Below are 25775 nucleotides of genomic sequence, written 5' to 3'. Positions count from 1 at the left end.
GCAGCCCTGGCTCAGGGCTGGGCAAAGAAGGAAGTCAGGGAAGCCCTGAAGTTGGGCAGCTTGTTACGGCCTGCCTCTGACGCTTCTCTCCCCCAAAGCGCATGTTATTGCAGTCATAACTGTTTTGTCTGTTGCTTCCCAAAGCCCTTGGAGTGTGGAAATAATGTGGGTGGGAGGTGGTAGCAGCGCATAAACAACCGTGCTGGTGGTCAGGCACGGTCTGGTATGCACCAAGCATCCTGGTCCCTGCGCACTGCGGTCACGGCTTGTTGCTGAGCCTAACTGGCCTAGGTCTGAGTTAATTCCCTCTGGGGGCTGGTAGTGATGGCTGGGCTGATGTAGGTATTGGGATTCAGTGAGTGTGCTTTACTGCAGTGTAATCAACTCCGTTGGAAACATCTGTAAGAGGTACTGTAAAGTAAGTGCTTTGTGTACGAGCTTCTGATGTATTGCTGGAAGCAACCATCCTTTTCAGCAAGTTGTTCTTTGCTGTTAAGTGCTAATTTATCACTTACAAAAGAAGGGGATAGCTTTTAGAACTGTGTATTTTCTTTGGTGTGGGAATGTGGTGAATAAGTTTCTTTGAAGGTGTTTTGTATAGTGATAACGAACTTTGTCATAATGGAAAACTTCCTGGTACTTTATTTAGTAGCTTCATGCAGTTTCTAGAGATGACAGGACTTTGGAAGACTGACCACATGTAGTGTAAAGTTATCGTTATGTAATCTAATCGCAGCTGTTAACATGTTTTCCCACTGAATTCTCTACTCCTAAACATGTTAAGATTATGTAACGCTGCAGCAGTGGACCTGCCAGCAGAGTAGAATTAAGTTTTTTTTGGATAGCTGCAAACAAAGCTTTACTTGATGTATTCTTCATTTCTTTTTTTAAGCTCTTCAACAGACCTTTGTTAATGTGTTGTTTCTGTGTGTACTTATTCATATTAAAATCGTTTCTAAAAGTGAAAAGGAAAGGACTGTGATGTCAGAGATGCTTGTTTGCAGTGTTTTGAGTGTCAATTCTATGTGGAATGGCTTGTAAAAAGGAGAGTTCAGTGCATCAGCCTTTGAAAGATCAGAGCATAAAGTGGAGCTGTACAGAATAGGACGGTATGTATAGTTTCCTCAGTGTCTGGTAGAAGCAAAGGGAGGTGGCGACTAGACAGATCTTGGATAGAACTTGATTTTGATATCTGAGTAGACTTCTAAAAATTCATGGTCATTTGGGTGTGTTTCCTATAGGAAAAAAAACAAAACATATCCTGTTGTATTCTTAATGAGTTCCCTTATATAATGGTACTGTTTCAGTTTAATGTTGGACTTTTTTTTTGTTAAATGGGCTTTATTCTTTGTTGATGTTCATGTGTATCAAATAAAAGCTGAAGAAAAATATTTTTTAAACTTGAAAACAAATTGACAGTCTTTGTTTCATTACCAGACTTTGTTTCAGTGAGGTTCTCTCCCTCAGTTGTGAATTATTTTGAAAATGGAAACACTTTAAAACACGATTTTTACAGGCTGCTGTGGTAGTGGTGTCAAAGTGTGATACTGACATTGATGATGAAATGCCCTATACTGAGGGGTGGAATGGCTGTGTTGCACAGGAGCCTTTCTAGGAGGGCTGGGAAGTCAACATAGAAATGTGTGAACTCCTAGTGACTGGAAGATGCTACTTTGCTTAAACTTAAAAGTATGTGGGTGCTGTTATTTTTCTTCAGGTGAAACAGTTTTAAGCACCCTTCTTTAAAAAAAAAGGTTGAAAACAATTACAGTGCTACTAGGTTGCTTCCTGATAGCCTCTAAAGCTGGGATTGAGCTGAGTAGGGAAGTGGCAATAGATTTAGTGGTACTTGAATACTATTGGAGTAAAGGTATGGAGGAAGTGGGTAGCAAGAAGAGGTGCAAGGACAAAGTATTTGTTTTATTATTTACTGAAGTTAAGTCCATAAGTAGTCACTGAGCTTCTCCTTTAACTGCATGCAAGCTAGCTGTGACATCACGGATTAGCAACAGGGGAATTTAAGTGAGAACCTATTCTTAATTTTTATAGCACCCTTTTCTCTCTCCATTGGAAGAACAAATCCTGTTATGATATTGCAGATTTTCCTTCACATATTCAATATGCTCTTAACTGTGAACATATATACACGTATATAGCAAGTAACATACATACACATATATGTATCTGCTACCCTAAGCAGTGAAGTATTTTTAGATGTTTTTTGTTTAAGTATATTGATTGTGAGCTACAATGCCTAGGATGATATTTAACTAAGGCATTTTCTTCCAGGGGACTTTATTAACTGATATTTTTCTCACTTAATTGAGATGAATTACCTTTCTGAAATGATAAAAAGAAAAGCCTCCAGATTTTTCTTGAGAATCTAATGTTGCAGTGCTGACACAACGTGGTTTTCATATGGTGTTTGATGCTTACTGGAGCTGCCCATTTCTATTACATAAAGAAATAGCTATAACAAACTGGTAAATCTTCCATTTTCTGTTCATCTGTTACATTCACACAATTCTCTGCTTCACTAAATCAAAATGTTATATGAGATGACAGCTGTAGTACACTGTCAAAAATAGGTAGTCACTAAGCACAAGAAAAGGTCTTTACAGCAGGAAGCTTCCGAGAAATATTGTTTGTGAGCTGGAGCAGGATATTTATTACAGTTCATCTGAAACTAAGATTTCTTTTTCTTTCACTTGTGTGGTTCTTGTGTTTCAGTATGCTTTTTCCATAGTCCATTGCTTCAGGGAACCAGAGAAGGAAAGGAAATACACAGCATTAACAAGCAGAAATGTGTGTGTGGTCAACAGTACTGTGGCTGTTTAGAGACTTGTATTCACTGTCTTGGATTTTCCTGAACTATTTTTACTCTGTAGGAGGAGTGGTTGTGGTCACAGATTTAAATGATTTTTTGTTCTTCAGGCTAGCGGCAGTTCCCCAACTTAAATTTACTTTTTTTTTGGTTTGTCCTAGGTCTTCTGCTCTGGATCTGGTTCTCTACAGAATGAATACTGAATTGTGAACCTTCCAGTAGAGAAGATCAGCGTGTATATTTATATATCAACATCTTATTTTCTTTTTCCTGAAAGCTACTGCTCAGCATCTGAAGTTTAATCACAATGAATTCAGGCTTATGGAGTCAAGAAAAAGCAAGTTCATCATATTGGGAAGAGCGCATCTTTTACTTGCTTCTCCAAGAATGCAGTGTCATAGACAAGCAGACTCAAAAGCTCTTGAAAGTGCCCAAAGGTAGCATTGGGCAGTTTTTTCAAGACCGTTCTTCTGTGGGACACTCCAGAAATATTCCTTGTAAAGGCAAGAAATTACAGATTGGATTAAAGATTTTGGAACAACCTCATGCAGTCCTGTTTGTGGATGAGAAGGATGTTATCGAAATCAATGAAAAGCTAGCTGAGTTGCTTTTGGCCATTACTAACTGTGAGGAGAGATATAGCTTGTTTAAAAGCAAAAGCAGGTTAACTAAAGGCATTCAAATAGATATTGGCTCACCTGTTAGAGTACAGCTTCGGTCAGGAGATGATAAATTTCCTGGAGTTGTTCGCTTCAGAGGACCCTTGTTGCAAGAAAGGTCCCTAACAGGAATATACTTTGGAGTAGAGCTGCTGGTAAGTTTCTTGATGGCGGGAAGCATCATATATATTTTGTAAGATGAATTGAAAATCTTTTTTTAAAGAAGCAGTCATAACAAAATCTAGAAGCATTGTTAAATTGTACAATCTTCAGTCTTCTCATAAATAGTATTATTGAATATCTGTGATCTTGCCATATCACTTTAGCCTTGTATTCTGCACATCCAGTGAAGATACAGGGGCTGTGTGACTCTTCCAGTGTAGAAAGAATTGCTTAAATTTGTATCATGGCAAACATCTGACTCAGATTTCTGTTGAGTGCTTTAGTTTTCCTTGTTTATGATAGCAGTGCTAAGATACAGCCCATAAACTTAGAGCTGCTGTTCACTAGAGCACCAAAATTCAAATGGCAACTAGGTAAGGTAGAGAATGTTGCTGTTTTGTGCTCCCAACAGGTATTTCTGCAAGCATAATGTCTAGCACGAGCTTTTGAAGGGTCATATTGAGGAGAGTGCTACTCTTGTGCCAGGAGAGTATTTTTCAAAGTTGTTAAACTTTTTCCACATTGTTTGCAATTCCCAGTAAGAACCTCAGGGGGTATCTGGGCCTGAGCACTTCTGTAAATCAGCTCTCTTTATTTGGCATCTAAGTGAAATTTTGAAATGCTTAGTGTTCACGTCTACTATGAGGTAGTCTTACCTTGATCTGGCAAAAATTTGATGATAGAAGCAAAATCTGCACCTGAAGAAAATACGCTTTTCTGCGTTAAGAGTCTTCTGCCTGCAGCTGCTCTCTAATCTAATGACATCTTAACGTTTATTCCCATAAGATAGTGTGTATATTTGCCACAAATTCTGCCTTTTTTTCCCAGTATAATGGTAGTTCATCAGACTAATTCATACTGTGATTTCTCCAGGTCAGTGGATTATATTGCTGTTTTTGTAGTAGCCTGATCCTGCACAAAATACACTACTCTTTTTTTTTCTGTTCTTCTTTCCCCGCTGACACTTAGGAAGAAGGTCGTGGCCAGGGCTTTACTGATGGACAGTACCAAGGCAAGCAGCTTTTCAGATGTGATGAGGATTGTGGGGTTTTTGTTGCTTTGGACAAACTGGAGCTGGTGGAAGACGATGACAATGAACTGGAAAGTGACTATGCAGCTCCAGTTGATGCAATGCAGGTAGAACTTCCTCCTCTGGAGATCAACTCCAGGGTTTCTCTGAAGATAGGAGAGAGTATAGAGTATGGGACAGTTATATTCTGTGATGTCTTACCAGGAAACGAAAGTTTAGGATACGTTGTTGGAGTGGACATGGTAAGAAAATAATCTGACTTTAATAACTTTTGCATGTGTGTTAGCTAGTAAATGACATGCGATATAGAAGAAGAAGCATTATCCACAAGGTGCTTCAGTGGAGGCTGACCTAAAATGGGAAATAAACACTTGTGTCCAAAATGCCACTTGGTAATAATTGTTCTGGCATTAGGTAAATTAGATCCTATTTGATGCGAATGGTTTAGGAGAAATACTGTGGTTACTCTGAGGAGCCTCCACTGAGCTACTTGCAGTGGTGGATGTCAGTCTTCAAGTAACAAGTTTTGTTTGTCTTGTGAGACTGGCTTTGTTCTGCCTTTTAAAAAAAAAAAAAGTCTGGATGTCTTTTTTCTTTTTTATGTAACTTTGGTTTGTTTGACTTCGTGTTGTATCTTAAATGTTGAGTTTTAAGTACAAAAGTTGATGTTTCAAGAAAACATGAAGTTGGTCAATAAAACTTCATAAACTGGAATTTCTTAAAATGAGCTACTTCCAACTTTTTTGGTAGTTCAAGGGTTTTTGTAGATCAGGTACTTCCATTTTCTTGATTATAGTAGCTGTTAGCTAATGGTACTGAAACTGCTTTAACTTGTGCATAAATAATAGATTTTAGTGGAGGAATGCTTGTTAAAGTAGGAAATATTTCAAAAAACAGAAATGTTTGTCTTTAAAGACTAATGTCTGATTTAGTTCTAAATGAAAGTTTGTACAGAAAAAATAGTTGCTGTCAAACCTTTCATTTTCCTTTTTACCATTAATGGTTAAGCATGTTCCTAAAGACATTTGTGTATTCTGTATGATGTGAGTCAATTCTCGGGGTACATGTAACGTGCTTTTCTATTTCTAGGATAATCCTATTGGAAACTGGGATGGAAGATACAATGGAATACAGCTGTGCAGTTTTGCAAGTGTTGAAAGTACACTCCTTTTGCATATCAATGATGTTATACCAGGTATGCTGTGCTTTCTTAATCAGAAAGCAGACTTTGATAACAACTTAGGCACAGTAACACGATTCAAACAATACTGCAGAATTATTGTATCCTGATTTTTCTTGAAATAGTTTCACCTTCTGTTATACTTCTTTTCAGTTACCTCCCCCTTTTGGTTACAATCTCACTAGTGGAAACTGGAAACCATTTTAATATTAAGCAGTATTCATGTCATTGTATAGTATTCACAAATCAGATATGCAAGTATATGAGTGTCTACAGCAGAAATCTTATTCTTGGAATGTTTTTCAACTTAATCAAGGAATTCAAATACCTTGGTCAGAAAGCTGTTCTTCCTTTGGTTGGAGTATATTGATAGCATTATTTATGCATTCTGTGAGTAAACACTTGAAAATTCTCGGAAAAATTCATCATAAGACTGTGTGCAAATATTCACTATTCACTGAATGGTGTTAACTTGTAACCACCACGATCCCATGATTCCCTTTCTAAAGAAAGAAAAATGTCATGTTATTTATTAGTGCTCTATCTGAAATCAGGTGCTAATGAGAGTGCAGTCTTGTACTGCATGTAGTCTGTAACTGCTTCCCCTCTCTCTTCAATCCAGCCAACTTTTCTTAAGTTCACCTACTGCTTGGTTTAGTTGAGATGCATGTTTTTGGGCCCTCTTTTCTCTGGAGAACTGGCAGGGACTCTTATTTATTTATTTATTTTTGCGAAAAGAGCATTTGCTGTAGTTCTGTTGGTGGGGGGAGGGGGAGTTGAGATTTCATGCTTTTGTTTCCCATAATGGAAGCATGAAATACACATTGAAGAACCTGAAGTCAGACTGGGGTGTTCAAGAAATAAAGGTAGACTTTAGAGTAAGTAATGGTTGATGTGATAGAAGCAAATCTTATAAACAAACAGAATTATTATGTACCAAACAGGATTTTGCTCCACTCAGTTTTAAGATTTAGGATGCCAGACCTTGATTCATTTACATTTCAAGTTGATTTTTTCTGTGATGTAGTAAAAATATAGAAAAGGAAAACTAATACCGTGTTCATATATTGCATCTTAGAGACTGTGTCACAGGACAGGAGGCCTCCCAAGCTTGCCTATACCTCAAGAGGTGGTGGTGACAAAAGCTTGTTCAATCATAGTAAGCCAAAGGCAACAGGTATGTATGAGAAGTCTTTTTTTTTTTTTTTTTAAATAAGATTATGAATTTACCTATTTTTGGGAAAAATGTTGCCTTATATTTCATTTATTATTGCAGTCACATACAAATAACTTTCTTTGAAGTAGTGAAAGCACAGAATGTTTATTTTCCATAATAAAGATGGTAGACTGTTTTCTGACTAGTGTTTTTGTTAAAATGCAGGCAACAGTTGAGATTGCTTTCACGAAAGCTAGTTTGAGCTTTAACAGAAATTCAAGAGTATGTTATCTGCTAGCCCAGTTCTTAGCTACATTCTCCTTCTCTGAAAGTGTTTTGTTTTTTTCTATAAAAACAAAGGAAAAAAATGCTTACTGTAAACTATCTCAAACTGCTTTCGTTTATCCATAGTTCACAATAACGAAAAGTTAGCACCTTTGGGGTGTTTTTTGTCTTCTTTTCGGGTTCCTGACTTTGAATTTCAGCTTGGAAGATTATTTAGTTATGGAATAAACTACTGCCTTATTGCAAGCTTAGGACTGTCTTAGCCTTGATGCAGGAGTTTGCTCCTTTGTGGAAAGGCAGTTCTGTTGTCTTGAAAGTATAGTAACAAATTTATACTATAAGAAGAGAGCACAGCTAACAAACTGTAAATGACGATGAATCTCTTCAGTACAGCATGCATTCTCTTCCAGGGTCTACCTCTGAACCTGGAAGTAGAAACAGATCTGAAGTCTTCTACACATTAAATGGCTCATCAATTGATTCTCAACCTCAAACAAAACCAAAACCTCCATGGTATATTGATGAAGGTAATGAGAGATGGTAGTCTTTAATGTTAGCATATCTTTTTCTAAAAAAAAAAAAGTGCATGTACTTTAAATAAAAACAAGTATAAGTTTTAATTTAAACAGTTGGAATACGTTGCTTTAGAGGAAGATATACTATATCTTAAAGTATCTCAGAACCCCAATGTAAATATACAGTCTTAATTGACAGACCTCTTTATTCTGCATGTAGGAAGTTACATCTTGGAAATGTACGTGCAGCACTGTGGGAATGTGTATGTCTTGTAGGCAAAATAAAAGCTGAGGCATACAGCTTGGACGGAAGACGTGAAGATACTCCTAGTAGCCAAGTATATATAGTAATTCTATTTTGCCTCTTTGTTCTTAATGTTACAGATTTAAGGGAACTGCAGTATTCTGCCATCCTAACTGATCAGTATGGAAGTAGGAAAAATTTGATTAATCATACGTGTGTGTGTATAGATTTTTGAGTATTTTAAGTTATTTTTGTAAATCTATCTGAATTCTCCCAAGTCTGTGTATGTGTATTCAGAGCATAAATGGATCTTGATTTGCATCCAGATCTAATGCAATTTTTCTTTTCTTGGCTAATTCTTCCTGAAGTGTGGCTGGCTCAAGGGATAGATACTAAACCAATAATGTTAATGTATAGTGGATACTTATAGCAGTAGTAGGCCCTGTATTCTGGGAACCATGAAAAAAATAGGTTAAAATTGTTCTTGGTTGCCTAACAGATTTTAAGCATGGAAATATGTTTAAAAATCAGTTATCATATTTTAAATAAGCTAAGTACCCTATCTAAAAAGAGTATAGAAGTAAAGGATTAATTTCTTTCTACTTTTTTTTGGATGTTAACTTCTATTAATAAAACCATGTGGGTAGAAGAAGTGAGGAGGCTTTTGCTCTGTTAATACCAATTTTGTAGTAGAGACCACATAGAGAGATGACAGAAGATGCAAAACATCTGTGTTACTACATCTAGTTGTGATCTCATTAATCAAGCACTGTGTTAGTCATGACTTATTTAAATCCTTTATTCTCTATGGACACTGATAGATTCCCTGTGCTAGAACCAAAGTATGTTGTGATGCAGCCAGGGGAATAAACACTTACCCAGTTACAAATAATGCCTGCAAGCAATTACTCATCTGTGTGCAAGCTATAATCCCAGTTCTTTCCTTGGCTGTACGATGAGTTCCTACTAGTTTTATCCACTACAGGAATAATCCTTGTGGCTGTTAACTTGTGTTCAAACACCAGTTCTAACCTGGGATTGATGTCGGGAGGAATCAGTCTAAGCCTTCCTATAATTCCTGGCTAACATCTCTTTGTGCTGCTTGTTTCCATTGGTTGTGGTAAAAGTGGTACGGCTACAGTGATGTCTCCTCAACCACTTCTGTGTCTCCATTGCTAAGGGACAAACATCTTCCTGCACATCCCCAGCTGTTAATGCTTCCTATGCAGGACACTCATTAACTCCAATGTAGTTGCAGACACATTTAGTGGTTTGACAGCGAAGTCTCTTCTTTTTTTTCCTCCCCTCTAACCAAACCAAACAAAATCTGAGTTAACGTCTTGTTTTTGATTCTTAACAGTTGCTGAAGATCCTGCAAAATCACTTACTGATTCATCTTCTGGATTTGGGCATTCTTCACCGCCACTGCAGCCACCTTTGACAAACTCTGTGTCTACAGAAAACAGATTCCACTCCCTCCCCTTTAGCTTGACAAAAGCATCAAGTACTAATGGTACTATCGGACATAGTCCCCTGTCTTTATCTGTTCAGTCTGTCATTGGTGATGTAAATACTACGGCTAACCAGGAGAGTCCATCAACAGCAGGCCCCATTGGTAACTCTCATGGTCTTGAAGCAGGCTCCTTGGCGGAAGTTAAAGAAAATCCTCCTTTCTATGGAGTAATCCGCTGGATTGGCCAGCCCCCTGGGGTGAATGAAGTATTAGCTGGACTGGAACTGGTAAATATCTGATAAATTGTAGTTTGTTTTAATATTAATTACCTGTTACTAGTTTTGTTTTTTAGATTTCGTCTCTGTATACTTTGCAGAAGTAGTCAGTCTGGAGGAATTTGTCTAAATGGGTTGCTATGTGATTTTGTAACATAGCTGAAGGCTTAGATGGGCTCTGACTTTTGTGGCTGCCCTAGGCCTTACTCTGTTAATAGGCTTTAAGATGGCTTTGTGTTACTAAGGGTAATTGAATTAAAAGGACTGTAGGTGACTAGTTTGCTTTGTAGGTCGCTTATGTGCTTTAAAGGGAGTGTCCTTTGCTCACCTTACTGAGATCCTCATGGCGGGGAGGGTGGGGAACAGCTGTTTAATGGCTCTGAAATGTAGATCTACTTAAAACCTCCCAGGCGGAAGAGGGGAGATGATGATGCATGCCAGCAAACAGGCAGTGTCTATCAGTAGAGTCGTAATACTGATTTCGGTAATTGATGGTAGTGATGTTCTGTTACAGTAGCCGCATGCTTCATGTTTCTACCATCCCTTGATGAACGCACAGTTGCTGCAAAAGTAATTGCTCTTATGTACTAACAGTTACTCTCTAGTTGCTGCTGCTGTGGTGGTGAATGGCTATCAGTGATTAATGTGTATGTGATTAGAGTCACAGAATCAATCATCAAGGCTGGAAAAGACCTTCAAGGTCATTAAGTCCAACCATCAACCTGACCTATTGAGTCTCATCACTAAACCATTAGGTACATGGAGTTCTTTACTTTGGCATAACTTTTCATAATTGTACGCTGCTTTATCTGACTTTTTCATAAACAGAAAATATTTTTAGCCAAGTAGGTGAGATTGTGACTGGCATTCCAGCTGTTGGAAAAATCCTGATACTTCTGGCTTCTTTGGGTAGAGCTCAAGCTCTAGTTAGCCACAGGGTTAGACTGCACCTTAGGATAGCTTGTGTTAAACTGGCATCATGGATCTCTCTGCCATGTGCTTCTGCACTAGAACCTAGCAGTTGTTGGTAAGCAGGTAATATACTTTCATCATGTTGTCAGAGATAATTACTGATGATGATTTTTATCCTTCAGACAGAGCTTGTGTTGTATTTCCTTGACATACACATTGTGTTTTGAAGCAGGTAGTTTTCCTGTGCAGTTCACAATCACACTGGAAGTATTCACACTTCCCAGTGCTTAGCAATTTTAATTGAGTACTGAAAGATGCTCACTAGTCCGTGTGCGTCCGTTCTACCTACTAAGGGAATCTAGGGTAAGTGGCTAGCTTAGTTGAGTTCCTAAAGTTGACTAGGTTTTATTCTCAATCTTCTTCCACATCCTTCAAGTTTTTTTGATGGAATTTTTATTTTATTTTGGATGGAGTGAAAGGTTAAGTGTGAAGAAAAAGTATAGCTTTTAATTTTCTCAACAAATCCAGTTAAAGAACACCTCAACTGATGTTTTATACCAAAATGTGGGAATGTTGTATATTAAGCTTCAGAGGACCTAAAGGGTGATTTATGGATATGTATTTTCTCATTACAGAATTGTAGAAATATGAGAAAACAGTGAATTCTCACTTTAATTTTCAGGAAGATGAATGTGCAGGTTGTACAGATGGAACATTTAAAGGAACTCGATACTTCACTTGTGCTCCAAAGAAAGCTCTTTTTGTTAAACTCAAAAGCTGCAGGCCAGATTCCAGGTTTGCATCGCTGCAGCCTGTCTCCAACCAGATTGAGCGCTGCAACTCTCTAGGTACCAAGCTTCTGCTTATTAAATTATCAGCTGGGAACTGACATGGGTTTTGGTTTTGTTTATTCCTGCAGTATGTACTGTGTATTGAACACTTGGAAATCTGTACTACAGCTATTACTTAAATGAGAATCATGAATCTGTACAAAACATAAGTTCTCTGACTTGCTTTTTTATACTTTTAAAACAAGACAATCTTCATTTATTTAAGGAAATGCCATAAGACTTAAGGATTTCTTGTTGTGCTATATGTTTTCTTTACTTTAGAAATTGTAAAGTAGTCTTGCTGAAAATGATATCTGCAAGCCCAGCAATATGAGACTGCAATATCAGAACTAAGTTATTTTGTCAAATAATTTCTTTTTCTAAACACTAAGAGAAAGTGTGCTTTTATGATGAAAATTAGTGGTCGGGTAAAAAAAATGGCTTTAGATATCTTAGCTTTCTTGGGTCCATGTCATTGTGCCTGCAACAACCCCAAAGGATGGGTGTCTTGATATTTGTAAGATGGTGTGAACAGGGCATTTAAACTGAGAAGAGAACTTCATTCCTACAGGATAAAATTAATTGAGTGCTGTAGGCTTTCTGAAGCACTCTGGTGTGCATTGTGTGTGGAATGCAAGGCCTTGTTCACTTTGTGGACGAGATTGTGTATCAGTTATAGTAAAATGCTATTCTAGTCCAGAAAAGGAAAGTTTACACTAAGGCAGTAGCTTAGCTATAAAACATTAATAGGAAAATCTGAAGAGGGATAAAATTGGAGGCTTTAAAGTGTCTTTTGAAAAAAATTTCAGCCTTTGGAGGTTACTTAAGTGAAGTGGTAGAAGAAAACACTCCTCCAAAAATGGAAAAAGAAGGTTTAGAGACAATGATTGGAAAGAAGAAAGGTATCCAGGGTCATTACAACTCCTGTTACTTAGACTCCACCTTATTCTGGTAAGTTCATAATTTGTATCATGGCATCCCAAGGCATATGGGACATATGCTAGAAATGCAGAACACGCAATCTTTGTTGCAGTGATTGTCTGCTTTTTTTATTACTGTGCAAATAACAAGCTTACAAAGTCATGCAGTACAGTCTTTGACGCATTACTGTGTTCTTTAAATTTGAACAAGTTCTGCGGGATTTGCTGCTTAACTTGAAATACTAATCGGTCTTCCCTATGTCCAAATTGCACTGGCCTTAGATATCTATACACTTCCTGACTGAAGTCTGTGGACTGTTGAAGGATGAAAGAGTACTTGGGGCAGGGCAGAGTCCGGGGAACAATCTCTTGTTTGCAGAATCCTGTCACGGCAACTGTTCTTGTATTCTGCTGGAGTGAGGATACTGGTTTAGAGTGGACCTTTTACTCTTCAGTATGGCTGTGTTGTCTTGTGTCTGTAATTATCTGATTTTGAACTTGTTTAGTTCTTGAATTCTTCCTATGGCTTTGCTTGGCTTGTTTTATGTTGCTGAGGCATCTGAATAGTTCTATCTTCCAGAATCAAAACAACCTTTGTTTTTTTCTTCTTTTTTTTTTTTATCTCCTTTATAGCCTGTTTTCCTTTAGCTCTGTTTTGGACACTGTGTTACTCAGACCTAAAGAAAAGAATGATGTAGAGTATTACAGTGAGACTCAAGAGCTGTTGCGGACAGAGATCGTGAATCCTCTTAGAATGTAAGTAAAGACATAAACTAGTCTCTGGTCTAATATAAACTTTATAATAAATCCTGCTGTCTGTGCATTCCTGTTGCAAATCTGAAAAGTTTATAGCTGCTGCTGCCAGTTTGACTTTTTAAAAATATTTGTACTTCATTGTAAATTTCATCGGTGCGAACTATGAATAACTATTTCTAGTTTAGTTATAAAATGCTTACATTTGTAGTCTCTATTTGGAATTAAAATCAGCATGAAGCTACTGTAAAACTTATGGAAATGAGTACAAAAGAATTGATAAATATGGATATTGTGAATTGATGTAACTTATGTCTTTAATGTTTCTGTTCTTGATAAGAAAACTATTCGGGTTATCTTACGGAGTTTCACAATTTCATAGACTCTGAGGGGCTTTTAAAGTTACAATGATTCTTTCGTGTGGTCTGCAAGTGGCCAAAACTCTCATAGAACTTTATAATTTCTTGGGTACAATGAACAAAGGGGAAATGGCAAAAATTATCATAAATTATTTGGCTTCATCCTAATTTTGTTAAATCTGCAAATAACAGTTCCGAAATTCTGTGGGCTGTCTCTGAACAATTCATTAGGAAGTTTTCTTCACATTCACAGAATATATAAGGAAGGGTTCAGAACCCATCATCTTAAAGTGTGTAGTCTGGATGGTTTATTCAAGGGTTCTCTGGTAGGAGCAATAGCATACACAGTAGCAGAAATCTCAAGTGGCTGAGAGGACAAAGTGTTACTTCTCTTGCCTTTCTGCCAGGTTTAAAACTTTCTCTCTACTCTGTAAAGATAGAGGAAAAGATGGAATGCTCAAAACACCAACTTCTTGGGTCAGGGATACAGTTCTGTATCTTTCTCAAATACTGTTTTTTTTTTTTTATTAATGACTTCCACAGTGCTGTTGCATGACATTCTGAAAATGATGCATTAAGTGGTGCAAATCAGTGTGAAAACAAATCAAAAGTAGTTACTTGACTAATCAGAAACACTTATCTTTTTGGTAAGTTAACGTTTAAAAAAAATGTTCTTAATGTTTTGCAAGAACATTGAGCACGGCACTGCATTTGTAATGCATTTAGAAAACTGGGAGTCATATGAGTATGAGGAGCCAATACGTAGCTTTGAAGAAATACTGTACACAGTAATAAAAAGTGAGCCTCTGTTTCAACGTTTAAGAGTGTTTTCTGCTCCTCTGACTTGACTGCAAAGTAGCTAATAGCTTATTAACCCATTTATCTTAGATATGGATATGTATGTGCTACAAAAATAATGAAACTGAGGAAAATACTTGAAAAAGTTGAAGCTGCATCAGGATTCACATCAGAGGAAAAAGGTAACTGGGAGGTATTCTTTTCTTTAACTTTTGGAAGAAATGTCCTACAAAGGAACTTAAAAGCCTATATTGGTATACCAAAGTAAAACACACACATCTTTCTGTAGCAGCAGTATATGTACCAGAGATTTGAGTGACCACTGGTGGTAGAAAGGTTCTTTTCTACTTCCTTGGGTCCGTAAGGAATCCCTTGTCTTTCTCTGACTGGATCTTTTTTCTTTGCTGTTGCTTTTCTGTGCCTGTGTCTATGTGAAGAGAGAACTCCCTTCTAGTAGTTAGGGGAGATCTCAGAAGTGAGACTGTGATAAGGTTGTGGTCTGTCCTCTTTCAAAATGTCACTTTGCTCCCTTTGATCTTTCCACCACAACATTTCATCATCACAGTGGTTATGCATTATTTCAAGAAATAAAATACATGTTATATTAGAAAACATGTTTTAATCTTTTGATCTTCTGCTGCATGTTGTGATGAATGCTTTATTATGTGGCTGGTGTGGTTTTACCTGAAGAAACATTAAGTGCTTTGAAAATCAGTATTTATTGCAGTTGGTAGCAGGAAGAGAAATATACTAGAAAACTGTATGTCAGGGGAGCATAGACCTCTTGGGAAGCTTGTTCTGGCTGCATTCTTGATTAGAGAACTCAGTCTCTAGGATAGATGAACTTTGTACTGCTGTGTGTTTTCATACAAGTGTTACTGTCACTCCACCTCCCCTTTCCTATGTGCTTTCACTGTTGTATTTTGAAAGCTTTTATTTCTCCCGGGGAAAAAAAAACATGGTGCCAAATGATTCTTCTAAAATACAGAGTATGTTTTCAATCTGTACTGGAAAGCCTTGTTGCCCTGTTGAGCCTGCCTTTTTTTAGGGCCATTTGACACCAAAAGTGTAAATAGAGGTTAGGGTCATAAAAATGTTCATAGCTTGTCATAATCTTACTGTGTAAAAAAAAAAAAAAAAAAAGCTTTGCATTTTTCCTATAAAAATTTTGAAACTTTCACATCAGTCTTGAATACTGTACCTATTTTTACATAGTAACAATTCATTTTTTTTTCCTAGATCCAGAAGAATTTTTGAATATTTTATTTCACCATATTCTAAGAGTTGAGCCACTATTGAAAATAAGGTGAATCTCTTTTTTATGTTGAACTTGTCTATCTGTAGAGTCTGTTGCTTTTCACATTGAGTCAACTTGTAAGACACTTTTGACTTGTGTTTATTACTGCTAATAAAATTAAATGTAATGAAGTTATATTCACAAACCCAACAGTGTATTTTGCCCTATTCATCTTTTAGTTTTAAAAACTCAACAAACAGTCTCATGAGAAGTGGATGAAGATTCCCTGTCCTAGGGATGTGTCTGTGGGAGCTTTAGTGCCTTCCTATGCTAGGGAAGGGCTAGTGTAAGAGGACCTTATTAATGTGGCCTATAGCTTATAGCTGCTTATTTTTGGAACAAGCTGCAGAGATTCCTGATTCAGTGTTTAAGCCATGGAATCTGACTTGCATGTCAGAAGGTGTTAGCCTTCCTTGTTAGGGCTAATGCAAAAGTTTCAGTGGCTTGTCTTGATCAAGTTTTGCTTCTCTTTTCCAAAGTAACAGGTACTGGCGTTTATATCTGCCTTTGCTTTGACAGTAGCACTACGAGGATTCAGTTGTCATAACTGCAATGAACAGAGGCAGGGGGTTGTTGCCCATTGCTGTCATTCTGCTAGCTGGCCCCTGACACTCCAAGGTTCCTTGCTGTATTCCATGGCAGCAGCAATGTTGCATTTTATATAGTTTTTCAGTCTTTTCCTCACCACGGGAGTTGTAACTGAGAACTGGGCAGCTCCCCAAGTTTGGATTACCCTTTTGAAGAGTTGTGTTGGCTGTGTAGGAAGTCTAACAAGACTCGCCATTTCTGAAATTTCTACTGAAGGTGAATATAGTTAAGTAGTGTAAATGTCTTCTTGATTAAAGTGAAATACTTCATTAAACCCAGTCAGATTTTTTTAACTCCTTTTTGGGAATATTGTGAAGGCACAGAAGAGAATTACTGTTGTTCCTTTTGATGCTTTATTACTGAAACTCTTTTCTTGTCTCTCCAATGAAAGCTGCTTTAGTGTGTTGGAGTTTTCACTGTACATGCTTAGGAAGTATTTTTGAGTTGGTAGTTTAGTAATGCATAGGCACATGCTTTTAAAGCACACTGCTTTTGTTTCCTAAATAAGTCTTTCTACAATGAGTCCACATTTAATACTTGATTGCCTATTGTTTAATGCCTTTTGTTGCTGGTGTTGGTTTTTTTTAAAAGTACAACATATTTCAAAGTAGAATGTTGGATATAATATTTTATAGAAGTTAATATGTTCTTAGGAAAATACAGCTGCTGTTACAGTAGATCTGATTTTTTTTTCTCTCCTATAATCTGTTTTTAGATCAGCAGGTCAGAAAGTACAAGACTGTTATTTCTATCAAATTTTTATGGACAAAAATGAGAAAGTGGGAGTCCCAACAATTCAGCAGTTACTGGAGTGGTCATTCATCAACAGCAACTTGAAGTTTGCAGAGGTTGGTGACCATGGTTGCTTTGTTAGAAATGATACCTAAGTGTTTACCCATTCAGCAATAGGACAAAAGTGGGATTTTCTTTGAAAAGAAAATGCCAACATGTTGGAGTTGGGAGAACTAGGTCAGTGGTACAGGTTGCCTATGTTACACAAATATTTTATGGTTGACTTAATAATGTATATTCTTTGGCTAAACAGACCAAAGTAATTTAGGTAAAGAATTACTGAAAGAAAGCTTTTTGATTACTGCCAGTAATTTGTCTTAAGGACTAATATTTTGAGATGCCTGTGTTTGTAAAAAGCTTTATGAAGGGAAGCCTTAAGTCATGTTTTATCTTTAGTTTTGCAAGGGGAGGAAGTACAGTATTTAATACTGTGCTTGACCATAACTGGAACTTAAGACATTTGACAATTAGATGCTAGATGCCTATTTTGTAGCTGTAGTTTTTTTAGTTTTAATTTTGTTTTGCTTTACTCTCTTGTTAAATTTGAAGACAATGGGCTGCAAGTGTAAATAACGCAAATATGTTCATAGTATTAGAAATATCTCTCTACATTTAGATTGTTACCTATTTGAAACTCATTGCATTGTTTTCTGTCATTTTACCTAGGCACCCTCTTGCCTGATTATTCAGATGCCTCGATTTGGAAAAGACTTCAAAATGTTCAACAAAATTTTTCCATCCTTGGAGTTAAACATAACAGACTTACTTGAAGACAGTAAGTATATAGTATTGTGTTGTACAATGAGAATGAGTTTTTGAAAGTGGCTAACACAATGTAAGTAATTATATCGGGCAGTTTTCAAGAGTGTGTGTATGTTCAGAACTGAGTAGCGTGTAACCTGTAGCATGTCAGTGATGGTGCATGTTCCGCTTTAAGTCTCCCAGTTTTTCAGTTAGGCAGTCCTAAATTTATACTTGTCATCCACTGAGTTTATCATCCCATTACCTATGGGAAGACATCTAGTTCTAAATATTCTAATCAACTTTAACAGTTCCATTAATTCTTGCGTTAATCTCTGTTCTGAAACTGTCATTACCTTTTCTTTTATTGTCATGGCCATCAGCTTATGTCACATATTTCTTTGATGCTGACAGATGCAGAGGCTAAGACCAATATGATGTTTTTATTTTTAAAAACCTGTTTTTACTTTTCATCCAGTTGGTCGACCTTAAATTTTATCATTCTCTGTTTGCAACTTAGCATTGTTTAAACCTTTTTCTCTTCTTCCACATTATATCATAGGGAAGAAATTAAATACAGTGGTATGTTTCTGCTTTGATCAGCAGTATGGCTTAAGCTTTTTTAATATAATTTTTCTCCATGTAAAGTAATAAGCTTCCTTCCTTTCCATACCTGTCATCTTAGAAAACTAAAAAAGCCCCCCCAAGTGGGAGACTAATATCTTGTTTAAAAATGCAGCTCCCAGGCAATGCCGTATATGTGGAGGGCTTGCTATGTATGAGTGCAGAGAATGTTATGAAGATACTGATATTTCTGCTGGAAAAATCAAGCAGTTCTGCAAAACCTGTAACACACAAGTAAGCTGTCTTGTCTTTTCTCCATGTGTTTACCCCAAATGGTATTCGCTGCAATAATAAGAGTGTGGTGAACCTTTCTCATCAACAGTAGTGTAACTGCCATGCCAGGTAGTGTAGCCTTCAGTGGCAAATTGGAAGCTCCACTTGACCCTGAAACATATTTATCAAGAATTTCATAATAAAAATGTGGCAAATACTAAGTCTGCTACTGAATGCATTGGAAAAGTGGTAATTGCAGGCAGCTTGGAATCTATTCCCATGTGGCTTGCTTTAAGTCATAATTTTACATACCTGCTACCTTGTTTGAATTGATAAATTCATGGCACAGAACCATTTAATGTTTAGAGCTGTTTGGTAACTTGCATAAAGCTGTCAAAGTCATGGTTTGTTTTCAATTCTAAGTATAGTAGAAATTATTGCATTAAACCTGCCCCCCCTTCTATCCTTAGATTTGACTTTTCTGGGAAGTATTGAACTAACTGTTGGGAAAAAAGAGAAGAAATGTTTACTCTGCTACCTTTATTGCAGTTCCTTCTCTGATGCCATTAATCTTCAGTTCAGCAGTACTGTTCTCTTTAGCTTAGTCTGCCACAGAAACAAATAATCTTGTGTTTTTTTCTCTTCTGAAATATTACTTCAATTGTAGGTTCATCTTCATCCCAAGAGACAGAGCCATAAATTCAATCCGTTGTCACTCCCTAAAGACCTGCCAGACTGGGATTGGCGACATGGCTGCATCCCATACCAGAAGATGGAGTTGTTTGCTGTTCTCTGCATAGAAACGAGCCACTATGTAGCTTTTGTTAAGTATGGGAGGGATGACTCCGCCTGGCTTTTCTTTGACAGCATGGCAGATCGGGATGGTACATCTTCTTCAATTTATTATCTTATTCATTTTTTTACTTGTATTACTGTTCTAAATTGTAGTGCCAATTTCATTATTCCATTACATCTGTGGATACTAGTATCATCTAACTTGAGGTATTTAATGCTGAGACATGAATTGACTCAGCTTTTCCTCAGCACACTGGTTTCATAGCAGCCTGAATGTACGGTCTGAATTTCACCTAAATTGGATGTTTTAGTAGTAAGTAGATGCTACCAAAATAATTGCAGAAGCTTTCCAGCAAGGCTCTTCACGGCTTTTTCTATATTTTGCAAGTTTGGCAGAGGGAACGTCTTTAAAATACCGAGCTGCAGGAATGTGTTCATTCAATTTAAGTGGATGTACACGATTATCAGGTAGTATTTCAAATATCATTTTTACTGGTTTTGCTTAAATGAGTTAGTATAATTTTCTTTGGGATAACAAATAATGTTGCAAAATCTATGCCACTTCTCTGAATCTCTTTAGAATCAGTGAAAAACTTACCCTGTAATAATACAAGTATCATTAATCAGGTGGTCTCTTAGATACTGCTGCATTAAGTAGTGTTTAAATAAAGGACTGTGTTTAGTTCTGATGCCTGCAAAAAAACAGTAATAGGTACAGTGTCGGACTCTTTCTATCAGTTCTGTGCCTGCAGAGGTCTTGAGTCCCTATATGTTATGGTGTGATTTTTTTTTTTTTTGGAGTGCGAAGAAGAATCATGCTTCCTGCTGAAAATGAGAAACTGCTACAAGGCTTAAGGTCTCTTTCTTAACACCTGCAAGGCAATCTAGCTTTGTTTTGAAGTGCTCAAAATGTGTATGACTTAAGTCTGTTAAGAAACACCATATTTCAGGAAATATAGTTCACATGAGATGCTGCTGATCTTAGTTGTTTTTTTATATCACAAATATTTTTCTTCAGCTTGTATTATAAACTAAAGTGTCTCCTGGAGAGCAGTGTCATGGATGGCTGTAGTTATGTTTCAATTTACTGGTTTTTGCATTGAAAATGGCCATGAGCAAACTCTGCCTTAGTTATATAAGTCAGGTACAGACACTCATGGCTTATAAATTCATCAACTGTTATTAGGTGTCATTTTATTAACAAATTCAGTAGCATGTGAGATGGAGTTTATATGCAAGTCACTCTTGTGAGGTTGTACACAACTTTTAGTGTTAATGAATACCCAGTGTTCTTTCTGGTGGGGTTCATGTGTGGTGGTTGTGTGGGTTTTTGTTTGTTTGGTGATAGAGCAATCAAACTTGGGAAGCAAATCTTCTGAGTAAGACGATAAATACCTTGCCATTTTTTCTTACACAGACGAGTATTTCAAATATATAAAAGATGCTCTGTTAGAAAAGCAAATACTTGTGCTTGATGTTACTTTTTCATGATGCTTTGAAGTCCTTGTGCAGAAGGAATTATGCAGTAATTCTTTAAAGACTAAATCTAATGTCAATTGGTTGAGTTGAGATTTTTTTGGACACTACAGATATTCTGATCAGTCGTAATTTTTCTTGGACACCTATGCTTTTTGTGTGTGTACCCTGAGGTAGTCCAGAATGAAACATTTACTTTCTTTAGAAGGCCTTTCCAAGAATTGTTGATGCTGTCGTAATTAAAGTAAATTATAAAGAATAAATATATATCCTAATAGATGTAGATGGTATCCTAATCTTTCTTTCTTTCCTTATACGTAATAGGAGGTCAGAATGGCTTTAACATTCCACAGGTTACACCATGTCCAGAAGTTGGTGAATACCTGAAGATGTCTCTAGAAGAACTACATTCACTGGATTCCAGAAAAATTCAAGGTTGTGCGCGAAGACTGCTTTGTGATGCTTACATGTGCATGTATCAAAGTCCAACGATGAGTTTATACAAATGAACAATGTCCTCTGGAAAACTGAAGAAACAGTAAAGAGATTTCTACTGTTGCATTTGCTGCATTTGTTGGTTAGTTTTAATGCAACCGTTGCTGGCAATGGATGCGATGACAAGGAAGAAGTGGACTCTGAGAACAAAAGGATTACTGTTCCAAAAACTACATGTGGAGTTCTGTAATTGAAGTATTTAAGCATTTTGCACTCTAGGAAGTGTGCTTGTGTGTGTTTGTTTTATAAACAAAGTCTAAATGAAGTTACTAAAACTTAAAGCTTTAAGTGCATTGATAATATACAGACTTTTAAAAAAAAATCTTTGGAGTTTTATCAGGAGAAGCTTCCTTAGTCCATTGAGAATGTAAAGATGCAGTGCTATTGTGCAGTGTATTTCTATGGACCAAGGATGATGAGTCTCATATTTTTTTCTCCTCTCCCACCCTCCCCAGCACTGCTCCTCACCCTTGATCTTTTCAGCACCGTAGATTCTCTCTTCAAGAGAGAACTTCAGTTTTAAGAACACAAATTTTAAACTGTTCATTGTAATTAATTCTGTCTTGTTAGCTGTTCATTACTGCATTCTCTTCAGTTCATGTATTTACATCTCTGAAAAATTCACATCCATTTAAATATCTGAATTCCTGTCTTGTGAAAATCAAGCACACTGATTTGCTGTTTGATAAGTTGGGATTTTTGGAGAGAGAAAAAGGAGAAAGAGAAGAAGGTTTTGACGGGAAGTGTAATTGCTGAAACAAAACTACCAATGCTTTTCCTAACTGTATTTTTAAAGGAAGCAGACTGGAACAACATCAACTGTGTACAAATGGTTGGAGGACAAAACAATAAAATGGAGAATTGCCTCAGGGAATGTTACAGAAGTGGACTCTGGTTCTTGGTGAAACAACACCTGACGTTTATACAGTACATTAAGCTACTGCCTGGGAGTATGTTACACATCTGACTCTTCATTTCAGGATTATTAAGGACTATTAAAAATCTCTGGAAAGATGAAACCAGAAATAAAAGTAGATAAGAGTATTACTGTATGCCAAGTACCTAATGAAAACTAACTCAAAGCTGCAAAACCTGTATTGGTGTAAAATATTATTGGTTAGAACCAGGTTTATTGGTTCTTGTTTGTAATGAAATACTGTTGTTTTAGCTGCTTTTTTTAGCTACTGCTGTCTATTCTGACTAGCAAACATTATATATATATATATATACACACACAGTAAAATCTGGTTGTACAAACATGATAAATTGCGTATAGAGAGCGCTGTACATTTTCAAATTTTAGGAAGCTTTCCATACGAAGCATCTTATGTGGGATTGAGTCTGTAGAAGGAAAGGTCACAAAATCTAAGAGGGAAAGTCACGTGCTTCATTCTTGTAAAGACAAGGGAGAGTGATCCTATATTGTAGAAAGTGTTACTTTGTGCTTCTTGGGAGAAGAAAAACAAACAAACAAACACCTAAAATGTGTATTTGGCACATGCTGTACCACAGTGTTGTACTAGAGCAAGATATGAAAATTACGCTTGAAGTACCTAGCTGTCAGCAATAAGAAATGTAGGTATGTTGAGAGAGTTGATCTGTTCTGTTGGCTGCGGCTGAAGTGTGTTTTAACTTTTCACTGTGAAGAGCAAGGAAAGTTCTTTAAGTGTCACTGATGCTTTTGCCTCTAATTGTCTGGATTCCACCATCCCTTGCCTTACTTACCTAGTCTGTGCTCTTTGGCAAAACTCTGATTCTCTAGTGTCAGTAGTACTTTGCGCTCTTGAACTGTTTCTCTCCTGAAAAATTCCAGTAAAGCTTTAGGTGATGGATTCTGTACGTAAACAGCTGTCACTAGAAGGGGTTATTGTCCATGGGCTCTTAGGCTGTGTACCAGCCTGCTCTGGAAAAGCAGCTGCATGCACTTACATGTCTTGACAAAGATGCCACAGAAGCATTGCAAGGGAATACAAGCTGTGTGGTCTTTTTTTTAACCTTCTGTTTATTAATGTAATGTGAGCATGAGGTATGATCATCCTTCCTTTTGGCTGCGTATTGAAGATATGCAAGATCATGCCCCTTTGTGACTGAACCTGAAAGTACTTGCAAGTAGTACTTTAAGGTACTTCCATACAAGAAGCAAACATAAAGGCTTTACAGATGGACAAACACAAGCCCACATAAAAGTGCGACCAGTCTGAATGTCTGGATTTCTTCTCCCTAGATTTACTTTTCACTTTTCCCTATGCATTATACTTCATATGGCATAACAGCAGCCTTCTGCTCTTGAATCAGCTGCTTCTCCTGCCTCCATCTCCCTGCCTTCATCTGTACTGAAAGCTACTAAAGTTGTAGGTAAGCCTTACCTCTTCCTGCCGTAATTCAGAGACCCTTGGAATGGCTGTGGCTGGAGGGGAGACTTGGGCCTGGCAACCACATTAAATTTTTCTAGATGAATAATCCTGTAGCAAAGTATAATCAACTGTTTTTCACAAATGCAACTATCCAATGATCCTTTTTTTTTTTTCAGAATGCATATTTTATTAGCAGAAGTATATTAAAATAGATATGTGTACATATCACTCTTGGCTTCTTGACTCTAATCTTCTGGGCTTAGACTGGAAATGTAAAAGTGTGAACTTTTACTGGGGTATGTGCAGAACACACAAAAACCAGTTTAAATGCATTACTGTGCATGCTTCTTGGTGACAAATAGTGCATTTTGAAATGCAGACAATGTTTTACAGCCTGCATTTTGTACAACTTCATTTTGTACAACTTCATTTTGCAAAACCGCAACTAGTTTTGCAAACGGTGTGTGACTACATGGTTAGTTTATTGCTCATGAGCTAAGAGGGCAGGAATGTATTCTATGGAATTAAAAAAAAAAGTTTTTGATAAGTGAGTCTTTTTCCTTTTAATCTAAAAATCTTCTAAGTATTACTTTACTTCAGATCCAATGCAATACTTAAAGTATTAATCTGGCAATGTAAATGAAATGGAAACGTAATGAAAATGGAAACTAACCCTAATTTTGGCTTTCTTTCTCAGAAAAGGCTTATGCAGGAGAAAAAAAAGTCACTGTGAAAGGAAACTTGTAAAATAAGTCATACAATAGGGTGATAAACTGTTTTTAGCCTTCAGCATTATATTGATGGGGAATTGAATAAGATAGTTTGAAGAAAGCGCCTGTATTTTAACACATCCACTGCTGGTAAATGTAATGCCCAAAGGTTCCGGTGACTAAGCACCCACCTTTTATGTATTTAATGCATTTGGAACCTCCCTTTCAGTTGTCCTTTTTTTTTTTTTAAATATGGTGGACATACCCATAAATTGACAGCAGTTAGATGATTGCTTCATGGGTTTGCCTCTTAAGCATTGCTAACAATGGTCTTATACTTAGCAAAACACATACAAACTGTGGCTCCTAACAGCATGTAAAAAAAAAAAAAAAAACAGAAGCATCTTTTCTTACTTGGGAGAAAAAAATGCACTCCTGGACAACTCTCAGCCTCTAATCTGCTTTTTTTTTTTTTTTTGAAATGGCTTCACATTTCACATCAGTGGAAAATTGAACAAATCGCTGCAGTACTTAATGCTTATTTTGAACCTATGCGATAGAAAGAAAAGGTATTACTTAAAGGTGATACCTTACACATTGCTGTAAAACAAAGGCAAACAAACAAAAAAACACCACCAAAACCAAAGCACCATAGGCTACATCAGAATGTTGGTATCTTTTGCTGTGGGAGGCAACTGGAGGAAAAAAAAAAATTACAAAAGTACCTGTTCAGTATAGGTTTTTCTAATATTTGTGATACTGACTGTGTGCTCTTGAAAATGTAGTACTGTGTTTTACTAAATAGCTTGAGCAATTTCTATTTTAAGCAAGTACCATGTGTAACAGACGTTACTCATAATCATAACTGGTTGGTTCATTTCAATGCACTTATTTTTCTTGTGCACTTTATACGCCACTTAGATGAACTTGGTCACCATGATCCCTAATGACAGCCTGTTTAATACAAAGCTAAGGCATGACTTGCTGCAAATTGGAATTTTATGGTTTCAGAACTGTGATAGTATAAAAAGCAGCTTGAAAACATTGTGTATTTTTACCACTGTAACAAAGCATGTTTTTTCTCTGTTCGTGAGGTTTTGCTAATAAACATCTCATGTTTTGTGCACAAAGAGTCTCTTAAACTTACGAGCGCTGTCTGCAAGAATGAGTTTGGGAAACAAACCATTGTATCAGGTTGGCCTGTACTAGCCTTAACCCCCCCCCCCCCCCCCCCCCCAATGGTAGAAAGGAATTAGCTGCTGCTGGAAAGGAATGTACCATGTGCTCTTTCTGTATTGATATTAATTAAAAGTATTATTCTTATGGTGCTCTCTA

General features: G+C 36.9%; 1 protein-coding gene across 12 annotated transcripts in view; it reads left to right on the top strand.

Annotated features, from left to right (window-relative positions):
- The window catches only part of CYLD (CYLD lysine 63 deubiquitinase), a 90538-nt gene extending 64968 nt beyond the window's left edge, over positions 1 to 25570 (top strand). For 8 of the 12 annotated variants that reach the window (XM_067004453.1, XM_067004452.1, XM_067004457.1 and 5 more), the window contains 16 exons: positions 2986 to 3638; positions 4615 to 4917; positions 5765 to 5870; positions 6934 to 7032; positions 7707 to 7823; positions 9416 to 9795; positions 11378 to 11543; positions 12335 to 12476; positions 13079 to 13201; positions 14446 to 14537; positions 15595 to 15661; positions 16956 to 17088; positions 17699 to 17807; positions 18513 to 18631; positions 19278 to 19494; positions 21206 to 25570. In XM_067004453.1, coding sequence (XP_066860554.1) covers positions 3132 to 3638; positions 4615 to 4917; positions 5765 to 5870; positions 6934 to 7032; positions 7707 to 7823; positions 9416 to 9795; positions 11378 to 11543; positions 12335 to 12476; positions 13079 to 13201; positions 14446 to 14537; positions 15595 to 15661; positions 16956 to 17088; positions 17699 to 17807; positions 18513 to 18631; positions 19278 to 19494; positions 21206 to 21390 — 2865 coding nt within the window. In that variant the 5' untranslated portion in view covers positions 2986 to 3131 and the 3' untranslated portion in view covers positions 21391 to 25570. Of the gene's footprint in view, positions 1 to 2985; positions 3639 to 4614; positions 4918 to 5764; positions 5871 to 6933; positions 7033 to 7706; positions 7824 to 9415; positions 9796 to 11377; positions 11544 to 12334; positions 12477 to 13078; positions 13202 to 14445; positions 14538 to 15594; positions 15662 to 16955; positions 17089 to 17698; positions 17808 to 18512; positions 18632 to 19277; positions 19495 to 19793; positions 21161 to 21205 lie in introns of those variants that run through there. The other 4 variants (XR_010834592.1, XM_048075366.2, XM_067004458.1 and 1 more) reach the window with 4 other exon arrangements.
- Positions 25571 to 25775: the final 205 nt, after the last annotated feature.

Source organism: Anser cygnoides, chromosome 12 (genome assembly GCF_040182565.1).
Source record: "Anser cygnoides isolate HZ-2024a breed goose chromosome 12, Taihu_goose_T2T_genome, whole genome shotgun sequence".
Classification (NCBI taxonomy): Eukaryota; Metazoa; Chordata; class Aves; order Anseriformes; family Anatidae; genus Anser; species Anser cygnoides.
This window is presented reverse-complemented; position numbering and strand designations above follow the sequence as displayed.